Source organism: Macaca nemestrina, chromosome 4 (assembly GCF_043159975.1).
Source record: "Macaca nemestrina isolate mMacNem1 chromosome 4, mMacNem.hap1, whole genome shotgun sequence".
In the NCBI taxonomy this organism is placed as follows: domain Eukaryota; kingdom Metazoa; phylum Chordata; class Mammalia; order Primates; family Cercopithecidae; genus Macaca; species Macaca nemestrina.
In genome coordinates this window covers 156243131-156256514 of record NC_092128.1, presented here as the reverse complement: position 1 = coordinate 156256514, position 13384 = coordinate 156243131, and the positions used below count along the sequence as shown (strand labels likewise).

Sequence of the window (13384 nt, the reverse complement as noted above, 5' to 3'; positions counted from 1 at the left end):
AGAATGCAGGAGTCCGAAAGGACGTGAAGGCTGAGCTCCCCCGGGAGGCACAGGGCGGAGCCATGTGCCGGCCCTTCCAGCTCCTGGAGGCTCCTGCATTCGAGGCTGGGGTCCTTCCCCCGCCCTGAGACCCGGCCACACAGCGTCTTCCTCAGTCGGGTCTTCCTCGGCCCCTCCTGTGGGGACCCCGTGGTCTCTCCTTCCTCAGAGCCTTAGCCACATCTGCACAGTGCCTCCCGCCACGTGAGGCAGCAGTCACAGGCCCTGGGGTTCGGACGCGGACAACTTTGGGGCACCATTACTCTGCCCGCTGCAGAAAGCCTGGGAGAGGTCAGCTCAATCTTCATTCTCACTTTAGAGTGAATAACCACAATTGGTACACCTCCTGTGGCTTTTATCAGAGCTGAGGGAAGCCTTGTCACAGGTGCTGTGTCCCCCCGGGAGCTGCCTTCCTGTGCCTGCCTTTCCGGTGCCCTTTGAGGCCCAGGGAGGCCGTCCTGGCAGGTGGAGGGGTGACCTCTGTGGGGCCTTCCTCAGTGAGGAGGAGCGCACGAGAGCCTTCCTGGGTTCGGCCACCAGAATTTCACCCGGTTCTGCTGAGTCCCCCTCCTTGTGCCCTCATTGGAACCCTGACCTCAGAGCTGCGGCCTCTTTCCTCTGCTGGGCTTTTACAAGGGCGACAAGCCCAGTCAGAGGTTTTGAAGTCGGCCTTTAAAACTTGTCACTGCTGCCCAGGACTGAGGGTGGGTGTGACCAGGTGCAGCTTGATCTGGCCTCACAGGCCTGACCACTCCCTGTATTGGGGGTGGCGGGCCAAGGGCAGGGCTGGCGTGGCAGGACCGGGACTCCTCCTGACCCCTGGTCCTCTGGGGCCACAGGCTGTGGCTGTCTCTCGTGTCTGACGCAGGGGGCTTTGCCGAGAAGGTTCTTGGGGAGGAGGAGCTGCTGCATGGGGTCTGCGGCCCCCGGCACTATCGGGGCATCCCTGGGCCCGGTGTCTGCCCTCAGCATGTGGCATCCCTGGGCCCGGTGTCTGCCCTCAGCATGTCGCTCCTTCGTGCACAGTTCAGTAAGTGACCTAGGAAGAACAGAAAGGCGGGTGTTGAAACTCTGCCCTGTCCTTCCCACTCTGAGGCTGTCCTGGCAGAGTCATGTGGAAGGTCTGGGACGGACAGCCCGGCCCAGGCCCTCCCTCTGTGGGTCAGCGAGCTCCCGTCCCTGCTGTTTCTCCAAGATGAGTCCCAAGAAGCCCACGGCGCTGGATGTCTCATGGGGACCTCGGCACCCGCTTCCCGGGAGCCCCAGACCAGCACCCCCATCAGGTGCATTGCAACGCGGCAGCTAGGCAGGCAGGGTGGGGCGAGGCAGGGAATGGGCCACGGTCATGCCAGGGATGGGCCACGGGCCACTTGCTTCTCGGAAGTTCCCTGTGTGTTGAAAATGAGAGAAATGTCACATCACGTTAGCCCAGGCTGTGGCATTTTCAATCTGTTTACACTGAGCCCAGGCTGCGGCATTTTCAAACTGTTTACACTGAGCCCAGGCTATGCCATTTTCAACTGTTTACACTGAGCATGCCGGTGTCTTCTGTCCCCACGGTCCAGGGTATCCGGCGCCTTCTCAAATGCCAGACGCACATGCACTGCCGATCTGTGAGCTCAACCCTGCAGCCCGGTGAGCCCCTGACATGAGTGTGAGTTGCGGTAACCGGACCTACGTCCACGTGAGGGGCAGCGGGTGTGAGTCTCAGGACGGCCGGGCAGGGCGTTCTGTTCCACCCTGCACGCAGTCAGCCTTCTTTGAATGATGGGTTCCTTCTTTGATGACTTCCTTCTTTGAATGATGGGTTTTTTTTTTTTTATCATCTCATAAAAAGCAAAACCAGACCCCCTCCCTGAGCCCTGCCGAGGAGGCCCTGGGTAGCTGGCCCTTCCCTGAGAGCAGCGCTGTCTCCTTCCACTCGGGTGGGGCCGGTGGCGTTGGAGTTGCTGGAGCGGCCGGTCAGCTCAGCTTTTGCTGCTGGGAGGGACACTTTGTCTGGCCTGAGTTGCGTGGAGGGTCAGTGGCGGATGGAGCTGCACACCTGTCCCACTCGCTGGCAGTTTCCTGGCACGCTGACCAAGCTGGTGAGGACCGTGACTTCCGGGCCTGGGCCCAGGGCTCCCGGCGTGCTTTGGACTGATCGTTCCTGTTCCAGGAAGCTTTCGGGCGACTGCTCTGCCTCTCCCCCAGCCATGGCATGCTCTGCTGCTCGGCCAACCCCGCTGGATCTGATAACATCTTTCCACGTTTCAAACCCCGACTCCTGGACAAGCAGACCGTGCCTGTCACCTGCTCTCCTCACCTGGTACACCTTCTGTCAGGGCGCCCAGGAGGAAGGAGAGGCTGCCAGGTGACCGCCTCGGCCGAGTTCGTCCCCTTCCGTGCAGCGGGTTCAGTACTTTTCCAAAACCTTTTTCCTGGGGGCTGTATCCGCAGCACCCCTCCGAGGTGAGAGGCTGAGCGTCTCCTGGCCGAGGTGAGAGGCTGAGCGCCTCCTGGCCGAGGTGAGAGGCTGAGCGCCTCCTGGCCAAGGTGAGAGCGGGCCTGCTGGTCTCTGCCGAGGCTTCCCCTCTCCTCTCAACCTTGCAGGTGTGGAGAGAAAAATCCCAGTCTTCCCAGGTTGCCCAGCACTTCTGGCAACCCTTGAGGTGTCCTTTGCAGCTCCTGTGAGCCACCTGGCTCTGAGAAGCCTGCATGGCAAGGCCAGGGGATTGAAGCCACAGATGCCTCCTGCTGTCACCAGTAGACCTGATCCCAGGTTTTTATTGGCTGCAAAAACATCCCCCCTTCCCCTCTCCCTCACCTGGAGACCCCCTGGGATCGTCTTGCTCCCACTTCGTACTCTGCAGAAAGGGAAACTGAGGCCTAGGGCCACCCAGCAAGCACTCTTTCTGCTCCCCTCATGGGTCAGGGGACGTCTCACCAGGGCACAGCAGAGCACTTGATGGTGGTGATGATGATATGGAGGGTTGATGGTTGGGGTTTCATGTGGAGATGAGGCAGGGTGCCCTGGAGTCTGCAGACCCAGTGGCTGTCGGGCTCATCTGGATGTGTGGTCAGAGGGCAGAAGACTCCAGGAGCATTTCAGAGCCTCTTCCAGGAGTGGAGCCTGGACAGAAAGCGTGTCATCACCACTTCCCTGAACTTCCTGGACTGTTCTAGGAAAAGGGGCCATTCAGAAGCCAGGGACAGCCCGGAGGTGGCCCGTGGGGCAGATTGTCTTGGCCTGCATGTCAAAGCCGTGAGGATCCCAGAGCAGGCTGCCTCGGGGCTGGGAACAGAGCTGCTTGTTCTGTGAACAGCCAGGGTCATCGGAAACCCCCAGGTATGATATGTAGGGATCAGGAACCGTGCTAGAACCAGATTGGCCTCAAGGCAGGCCTGGTCCCTTCTCAGTGCAGCAGGGCTTGGAGCCACCTGGATTCCACGTGCATGAACTGCTCAGAGGAGTAGGCAGGGGCAAGGAGAGAGGGACAAAGGCCAAATCATTGGCAGAGAGAGAAGCTAACATTTTAGTATCACATCCGTTGTCACCGTACCTCAGGTGATAACAGCTCAGGGTACACTCACAGCAGCAGTGGTGCAGATGCTGGTGATGACGGTGCTGATGGTGATTGTGATGATGTTGACAGTGATGATGGAGATAATGTTGATGGTGATGATGAAAATGATGACGATTATGATGGTGGTGGTGACCATGGTAGAAGTGATGGTGACAGTGATGATGGTGATGGAAGTAATGGTGACGGTGATGGTGGAGGTGATGGTGATGATGATGGTGGAGGTGACGGTGATGATGGTGGTGGAGGTGATGCTGATGATGGTGATGGAGGTAATGGTGATGGTGGTGATGATGGTGGAGGTGATGGTGATGGTGGAGGTGATGGTGATGATGGTGGAGGTGATGGTGATGATGACGGTGGAGGTGATGGTGATGGAGGTGGAGGTGGTGATGATGGTGGTGGAGGTGATGGTGATGATGGTGATAGTGATGGTGGTGATGATGGTGGAGGTGATGGTGATGGTGGTGATGGTGATGATGATGGTGGAGGTGATGGTGGAGGTGATGGTGGTGATGATGGTGATGATGGTGATGATGGTGGAGGTGATGGTGATGATGGTGGAGGTGGTGGTGGTGATGATGGTGGAGGTGATGGTGGTGACGATGGTGATGATGGTGGAGGTGATGGTGATGATGGTGATAGTGATGGTGGTGATGATGGTGGAGGTGATGGTGGAGGTGGTGGTGATGATGGTGGAGGTGATGGTGTTGATGGTGGAGGTGATGATGATGATGGTGGAGGTGATGGTGATGGTGGTGGAGGTGATTGTGATGGTGGTGGAGGTGATGGTGGTGATGGTGATAGTGATGGTGGTGATGATGGTGGAGGTGATGATGATGATGGTGATAGTGATCATGATGGTAATAAGAATAATGATGGTGAAGGTGATGACCATGGTGGCAAAGATGATGATAGAGGTGATGGTGGAGGTGACGATGATGTGGAGGTGATGGTGATGTGGAGGTGATGGTGATGGTGGTGATGGTGGTAGAGGTGACACTGATAGAAACGGAAGGAATGAGATGACAAGAGCTCGAGGCTGCAGATAGATCTAGACCTCTCTGGACAATTCTTTGACTGAGTCCTCATTCATTCATTTGTTTATGAAACGCCTGTTCGGAAACAAGCACTTGGCCAGGCATGTGATCCAGAAAACAGAACACTCTTGCCCTGGGGCCCTCCCCCTTGGGTCCAGCGAACAATGCCATCCAGTGTAGCCAGGGCCAAGCCACCTTCTGCCTCAGGCTCCAGGAAAACCCCACAGAGGGGCTGAGACAGACCATGGCAGGGCTGGCAGGGGGCACGTGCAAAGGCAGCGGACGGGGGGGCTGCGAGCTTGAGTCTGGCTTCCTGAGCACATCCTCCCTGAGCAGGGGGCGGAGGGGAAGGAGAGGAGGGGCAGGTGCTGGAGAGCTGACTTGTATTCTAGAGGGAACTGGTGAGGGTTCTCCAGTGATTGGAAAAACCCCAAGTGGGGCCAGGGCTTAACGGGTGGGGTGAGCTTCGGGGGTGAATTGTCCTGAAGGGGTGGTTTGTTGGAAGCTACTTTCTTCCTTACCCCTGGGGCTGCTCCCTCCCTGCTTCCTCCTGCTGGGGGCACCTGGGTCTGGCCCCTTCCCTGGGACTTTCAGCCCGGCTGTGGCCTCGGGAGCGGAGCCCAGAGTAGAATTCACTGCCCGCTGCCCTCTGCCCGGGAGTGGAATGCAGGGTCAGGTGGGAGCCGCCAGATAGGATGTGCTGTAATGACGGGATTTGTGCAGGTGACTCAAGTCGGCAAGTCATTCGTCTTCTGCGTGAACTTTGTCTCTTTGCAGTGAGGAGATCAGACTCCACCTTCACTAAATGCGCTTTCCCAGCCCCTCTGCAAGGCTGTGCCGGGGACAGATCGTTGGAGCCGGGTCCTAATCCCCATCTCGCCAAGAACCCTCTGACAGCGCTGTTCTGTGGGGTTGTGTGTGTGTGTGCACTCCTGTGAGTGTGCATATCTGTGAACGCACACACGTGCACTTGTGAGTGTGTACGCGTATGGATGCACGTGTGCATGAATGTGTGTACGCACATGTATCTGCACGTACGTATGTGTGTGCACACGTGTTAATGTGCATCCATCGTGAGTGCCCGTGTGTGCGTTTGTGAGTGTGCAGGTGCGTGTGCAGGGTTTGTGTGTGCATGTGTGTTTGTGCATGCGTGCGCGTACTGCAGTGGGTGGTCAGAACTAAACCACCCAGCATCCAGGCCCAGCCCCATGCCGATGCTCACTGGACACTGCCTGGGCCTGCCCCTCCCTGGGCCTCAGTTTCCCCAGAGGCCCCCTGAGCTCTGGCAGGCCTGGAGAGCTCTGCGTGGATGTCCCATTATATTTCACCTGCTACTGAGACGTCCACATCACCACGCGGTGAGCTCCTACAGTATACCAGGAGTGTATGCCCGTCCCACAACAGTCCTGGCAGGCAGCTGCTCTTATTCTCCCTCTGGGGTTTGGAATCCGGACTGGCGAGAGTCAGTGACAGCAGCAAGAGGAGCCGCCAGACCTGGAGATGTGCCGCCTGTGGGCCTGGGGACGCAGATCTGACAGACGCCCTTCTGCAGGCCTCGTGTGTACGGGACAAGGGGCGTCTGCAGGACTGAACGATTGCAGAGGGTCTTCCTGGAGGCGACGGCCAGGACAGTCCTGACTGAGGAAGCAGGAGGAGGAGGATGGGAAGGGAGGGCAGGCGGGGCCGTAGGCCAGGGAGGCAGTGCTGTTCAGTGCACTGGGGGCAGGGCTGGTGTGCTGGGGGAGGGGGTGGACTCGGCTCCCTCCATCCTGGCCAGGGCACGGGACGGACGGTGAGCAGACACCAGAGGCCTCAGAAGGCCCCATTTTCAGAGCCCCACTGCGCACTGCTAGCTGGTGTGCCCATTAGATTTAAGATAAAATCAGATTTAAAACTTAGATCCTGGAGGCTCTGGTCACATTTCGAGTGTCCCACAGCCACGTGTGGCCAGTGGCTGCCGAGTTGGACAGCACAGAAGCTCACGTCCAATTTCGAGTGTCCCACAGCCACGTGTGGCCAGGGGCTGCCGAGTTGGACAGCACAGAAGCTCACGTCCATCACCGAGGAAGCACCAGTGGACAGGCGGGCTGGGGGTGAGAAGGTGACCCCAGGCGCCCACACCAACGGGCAGGCTCAGAGGGACATGGAGTGGCTGTGTGTCCAGGGGACCTGGCCTGGGTGAGAACAGCTGCCTCCACAAGACAGTACCTAAAAGAAACCTGTGCCAGCCGGGAGACCTGTGCCAGTCGGGACACCTGGGCCCCAAGAGACCTGTGCCAGCTGGGAGACCTGGGCCCCAAGAGACCTGTGCCACCCAGGAGACCTGTGCCACCCGGGAGACCTGTGCCAGCCAGGAGACCTGTGCCAGCTGGGAGACCTGGGCCCCAAGAGATCTGTGCCACCCAGGAGACCTGTGCCAGCTGGGAGACCTGTGCCAGCCGGGAGACCTGGGCCCCAAGAGACCTGTGCCAGCTGGGAGATATGTGCCACCCGGGAGACCTGTGCCAGCTGGGAGACCTGGGCCCCAAGAGACCTGTGCCAGCTGGGAGACCTGTGCCAGCCGAGAGACCTGGGCCCCAAGAGACCTGTGCCACCCGGGAGACCTGGGCCCCAAGAGACCTATGCCAGCCGGGAGATCTGTGCCACCCGGGAGACCTATGCCACCCGGGAGACCTGTGCCAGCCGGGACACCTGGGCCCCAAGAGACCTGTGCCAGCCGGGAGACCTGTGCCAGCCGAGAGACCTGGGCCCCAAGAGACCTGTGCCACCTGGGAGACCTGGGCCCCAAGAGACCTATGCCAGCTGGGAGATCTGTGCCACCCGGGAGACCTGTGCCAGCCGGGAGTGTGCCAGCCGGGAGACCTGGGCCCCAAGAGACCTGTGCCCCAAGAGACCTGTGCCAGCTGGGAAACCTGGGTCCCAAGAGACCTGTGCCACCCGGGAGACCTGTGCCACCCAGGAGACACGTGCCAGCCTGGAGACCTGTGCCACCCTGGAGACCTGGGCCCCAAGAGACCTGTGCCAGCCGGGATACCTGGGCGCTGCCTCTGCAGTGGATGTTCTAGGAGCTCACAGTTTCCTAACTGCTTTATCAGGCACCCTGTGGTGCAGGGCTTTGCCCCAAGGACCTACAGTGAATTCTAACTGCCCAACTAATGAGTCGCTCAGGATTTTCTAAAGAAAATAAAAATAATAATAGTGATGATTATTTTTTGGAGACAGGGTCTCACTGTGTCATCCCGGCTGGATTGCAGTGGTCCCTGCAGCCTTGACCTCCTGGGCTCAAGTGATCCTCCCATCTCAGCCTCCCGTGTAGCTGGGACCACAGGTCCACCATGCCCAGCTAATTTTTTTATTTTCCGTAGAGATGGGGTCTCACTGTGTTTCCTAGGCTGGCCGTGAACTCCTGGACTCATGCTGGGACGTTCCGGGGAGTCACTGTGCAGACATAAGGCTCGAAGTTTATGGAAAAGAAATCTCGCCTGCATCTGGATTTCTCTTTTTCCAGCTAAAAGTTACTAAAATCTAGTAGAACTCGTGTTCTGTGGAACGAGTTTTGCTCAAAGCTAATCCTTCCAAGTTGAATACGACGACGGCCTTTTAACCTTAAAAATACCCAACACTCCAGCAGCTACCAGCCCCGGAACTGCGGGCTGACTGCAGCAGACCGTTTGGTCTGACCTTTAGTGTTTTAGAAAAATGAAATCCATTTGTCAGCACTTAAAAACCGGGAGATTCCACAAGGTCTAGACTCTTTCTCTTGAACCTCAGGATCCCGGCCAGCCTGGGCCTCGGCTCTGCAGGGCCACCCTGTGGGCAGCGCGTTCAGTTTGCCGCCGCACCTGCCCCCGCCCTGCCCCACAGGCCGACCCGCCTTTGCCGCTGGTGTGCACAGAGACGGCAACGACCGCAGACCCGCGGGGTCGTGAAGCAAATGTGTCCTTCAGGCGCCAGCCCACCATCCACGTTTTATTTTAAGTAGCTCCTGGAATCCCCATCTGGCCTCGCGCCTACTCGGGGCCCTGTCAAGGCAAATGTTACGTGGGATCGTGGAAACTGATCTGTTCCGTTTCTAGCAGCCCAGACTAGTTCTTAGAAAGGCCGTGCGTGGTACAAATCCTTAACCCCCAGCAAGAAACATTCAGGAAACGTGGAGAATTGTGGCCACAGCTGTCTGAGAACAGTGTGGGAGGAAGGGAACCCGGGCAGCCTGTGACCCAGACGTGGTCTCCCCCAAGGGATGTGGACGTCCCACTCAGGACCTGAGCCCGGCCCTGCTGTTCGTGCAGTGATGATGTCAGCCCGTGGCAGGGCCAGGAGGCTCCCAGGAGTCAGGCGGACCGCCGCTGTGTATATGGAGGGAAGGACCCGGCCGGGGAAGCCAAGGGTTGGGAAGGTTACGGCGTCTGCAGTCTGCATTGCTGGAGTGCTGGAGCCCAGAAGGAACGCCGTCAGCCCTGAGTGGGAGGTGTGGGCCGCAGGGCGTGTGAGCTGAGGATTCCCGTCGGCTCTGTTCCCAGCACCTGGAAAGGTCACCAGCGTTTGATTCTGGTAAATTCTTCCTGGGTGGGGGGCTGAGTTCCCTCCCTGGGCCTGGCCTGGGAGGACGCCCTGGGACGGGCTCTCCTTCCGGTGGAGGCGGCGGCCAGCCTTGGTGGAGGAAGCATGCTTCCCCTCAGACATGATCTTGACAATTGGTCAACATTTCCACCATGATCACATCGGTCAAACACTTGCGTGGACAGGCACGGCACAGGGCCCTGCGGCTCGGCCCCCCTTCCCCTGGAGTGTTGGCCTGAGACACAGAAGCCCTGTCGTGTTTACAGAACGGCACTAACCTTTCCTAAGCAACTCCACCTGTGGCCTTGTGTCCCTTGGCCAGGGTGGAGGGACAGGGCGGTGCCCGCATTGCCCTTCTTGGCCTCTTACTGTGGGAGGCGTTGACGGCAGAGCCAAAGGGTCCTGGAGGCCGTGGGGGAGACTCGGAAACGGGGGGGGTGGGAGGTGACAGGGTGCACACAGCAAACCGGGGCTGAGCCCGGCCTGGGACACTGAGCCCAGCCTCTCCCCCGTGGTGTGACTGTGGGTCCAGGGTGGGTGTGCCGGGGCCCCCCAGCCAGTGCAGGAGAGGCCTTTGAGCTGCTTAACTGAGAAGGGGCCACTGGGAGCTGGGACCCCGGGCCTCCGTCGCGTGGGCCTGGGCTGCTCTGCGGGCCTGTCCGCATCTGGGTCCCCGTGGTCCTGAAGACTCAGGGTGGCCCTGAGAAGGCTGGAGCTTCACCCCACTTTTCAGATGAGAAAACTGCAACAGACGGCGTTTGCGTCGCTGTAGGGGGCGGGGGAGGCACACGGGGTCTCGGGTCGTGGCAGTAGGTTGAAGAGCAGCCTGTGAATCTGAGTAAGACCCAAGTAAGAGTGTGCGCCTAGGGCTGACTGGACCCAAATCCGTGGGTGGGCGCGTGAGTGTTCTGAGGCACTTGGTGAGGAGATGTGCTCTGAGACTGCGTCTACTGGCCTTGTTTCCTGATTAAAAACTGGTGTCGTGCTCCCTGGGTGCTGGGCCGGCTGCCGCCCTGCTCACCCTCACAGACAGCCACAGGCCCGCCTGACATCCCTAGCCTGCATCCTGCTGTGCTCTGGAGCCTCTGCCCTGCTTCTCCGAGGGGCCGAGCAGGGCTGGGCGGTGGTCAGGGTCCCAGCTCCAGGCTTGGTCTCAGGTGTCCTGGCTCCCCCAGCCCCAGGCTCCCACCACGTGCAGAGCAGAGCCCCTGGCACTGCCCAGGCTTGGTCTCAGGTATCCTGGCTCCCCCAGCCCCAGGCTCCCACCAAGTGCAGAGCAGAGCCCCTGGCACTGTCCAGGCTTGGTCTCAGGTGTCCTGGCTCCCCCAGCGCCAGGCTCCCACCACGTGCAGAGCAGAGCCCCTGGCACTGGGACAGGAATGGGGAGTTCGTGGAGCCCAGGAGGCTCCTTCGACCCGGGCTGTTCACATGGAGACTGGACCTCCTGCCCCCGGCCCAGGCCCCCTCTCTGCCCAAGGCCAGAACAGTGCTTGAGTGTACTAAGCGTAGTCGCTCTACTGCCTGAATTAATGAATGAATGAACAAGCGAATGGACGGGACCCAGGAGCCCTGGGCTGAGCCACCGACACTGGCCCCTAAGGAAGTCACTCACTCACTGGGCTCCGTGTGCTCATCTGTAAGTGGGTGAGCGTGTGACCTCCAGGTCTCCCTCGTCACGGGAGAGCCCCACGGATTCCAGGCCTGGGTGACAGCAGCAAGGGAGTCCCACTGAGCAGCAGCCAGGTCCTGTGGGGAGCCAGCACCCCCGAGAGCAGCTAACGGGGTCCCTGTTCCCCGCAGGGCATCTGCCTGCCCCTCGACTTAGGAACCCAGACCCAGGCCTCGTGCTGCTGGGAGGGCCCCTGACAACCCCAACGTCCACTGGGTCCTGGAGAAGCCAGGCTGGGAGTTGGGTGGACCTGGTGCTGGGCCATCCAGGCTTTCTTTACCCCACCCTGCTCCTTCACCCCACCCTGCTTTAGGGGCAGGCTCAAAGCAGCCTGTCCTGGGCCTGGGGCACTTAGGCAGCATTAAATCCCCACGGTCAGCATCCACCAGCCCCTCACTTTCAATGTAGAGAAACGGGGACAGCGAGGGGGGAGCTGCTGACCAGCGTCCACTGCGGGCGAGGTGGCTGGCGACCGCTGGTGGCCCAGCTGGGGCTCTGCGTTGGCTGTCACGGGCGGGGCACCGGAAGTTCCAGCAGCGTTCGCCTCTGCTCACTGGGCTGGGGGTGCTTGTAGGGGGCAGAAGCTCATCCTTGCTGCGGCATCTGGGAAGGTTTTGTGGAGTTTGCCTTTGAGCCGGGCCTTGAAAATGACTTGCACTTGAAGCTTCAACCAACAGACCTCAAAAGTACAGGGTGTGGGAACATGCTGTACACACACAGAATGAGTTCCACAGTCCGTGTAGGGCTGGACACCGTGCGTCCAACAGCCTGTCTGCAGGCCTTGTCAGAGCCTTTATGACGCGCGTGTGGACGGGGAAGACCTGGCGGGGCGGGCGGGAGGAACTACTGCCCAAACTCCAGCCTTCTCTGACCGATGACTTCTTGAGTGCTGAGAAGTTGAGGCCCGGCCGTCTGTAAGACACTCGTTAGGAAATGCTAACAGCCGTCTGGAGACGTGAAGGGAAGGTCGTCCCAGGAGGGCGGAACAGCGTGCACAAAGACAGGAGTGTGGAGGGCCAGGAGACAAGCGTGGGAAGCAGCAGCTGACAGCCGTGACCCCAGCTCAAGAGACGGGAAGCAGCTCAGTGGGAACTGAGGCCGACCGGCGGGCCCTGCAGGGCGGGAAGGAGGGAGACACTGGAAAAGGGGTCAGGTCACCTCTTCCAGGCTTCAGAAAGAGGACCCACGGCAGCCCCCAGAAATCTCCCAGCCTCCCTCACGTCCCTTCCTGAGAGCTGGCGGGCAGCGGAGGCAGGTGTGAGGGGCAGCCGGTCCGACCTGACCCTGGCCTCCGGGCCCACACCAGGGGAAGTCTGTCTCGTTTGTTGAGGGGGCTCCTCTTGTACCAGGGCCTGCCCCTCCCCGTGTGTGGGCCCATGCGGCCCATGCTCTGCCTGAATCTCTGGGCACCAGGCAAGAGCGGCTTCTCGGGAGAATCCGTTTGGCTGGTGGCGTGGACCTGGGGTGGGCTGTAAATATTTAATAACCAGCTCCCCGGGCGTAATAAGCCTGATCTGCAGTTTGCCCGTTTCCGTGGTGTGAGAACTGCCCCCCGGGCTGATTTCGGGGTCACCAGCGTGGAGTTGGGAGCACGTGGGGTGCTGCTGCTAGAGGGGACTTTGGCTCTTGGCTGCAAGAGACAGAAACCCCTAATCAGGAAGGGACGAGACCCTGGTGCCTGTCGCTTCTGAAAGGAATGTGTTTAACGTAAGTTGATATCGTTTAATTTTTAATGATGATTGTGTTTCTTGACAGTTAGCAACACCCTTAGAAAGAGAACAGTGGGCTCTGGAGGGCCGAACCCAGCACGTCCCGCCTCCTCCGGCACCCGGAGGTTTTCTCGGTGACAAACCGTTTCCGTTTCTGTCCTGTTTTCGCAGACAAACGAGGGAGCAGGAGACGCCCCCTGACTTTTTTTATTTCTCTGACTACGAGAGGCACAACGCGGAGATTGCAGCCTTCCACCTGGACAGGTGAGCCCTTCCTCCGTCCACGCTCCCGTGCGCTCAGACCCACCGGTCAGCCGGGCCGTCTTGCGCTGGACACAGCAGGACGTCGTCGTCACCTTGGTCACCATCAGGCAGCGCTGGTGCCTGCTCTCCCCCCACCCCGAGTGCTGCCCTGACCAGACCCTGTGTGTTCCCGTAGCCCACACAACACGTGGTAGGGAGACCCTTTCATATCCCCCCTCACAGACGAGAAACGGAGGCAGTGAGAGGCGATTTGCCCAGATCTCCGTGCTCCTAACCGTCCCTCTGTCACGGAGGGAGAGGGTGCCCTCAGGGAGCCTTAATCCAGATGGGCCCCTCAGGCACCCCCACCGTTAGGGCAGACAGGAGGCGCAGTAGCTGCTGTGTAGTCCGTAATAGAGGAAAAGGCAAGAGGGAAGGAGGCAGGGAGGGAAGGGGGAGTATTTAGTGCCACGAATCTTAACACGGAGAGTCACAGGGCGCAGACGTCTCCGGGAGACCAAAGCAGGCTTCCCGAGGAGGAGGAAGCCACGTTCGCAATGA

General features: G+C 59.7%; 1 protein-coding gene across 1 annotated transcript in view; it reads left to right on the top strand.

Moving 5' to 3' along the window:
* Positions 1-13384, top strand: part of LOC105483434 (FAM20C golgi associated secretory pathway kinase) — a 67910-nt gene that overhangs the window by 41981 nt on the left and 12545 nt on the right. Inside the window, exon 4 of the mRNA XM_011744344.3 lies at positions 12752-12844. Coding sequence (XP_011742646.2) covers positions 12752-12844 — 93 coding nt within the window. The remainder of the gene's footprint in view (positions 1-12751; positions 12845-13384) is intronic.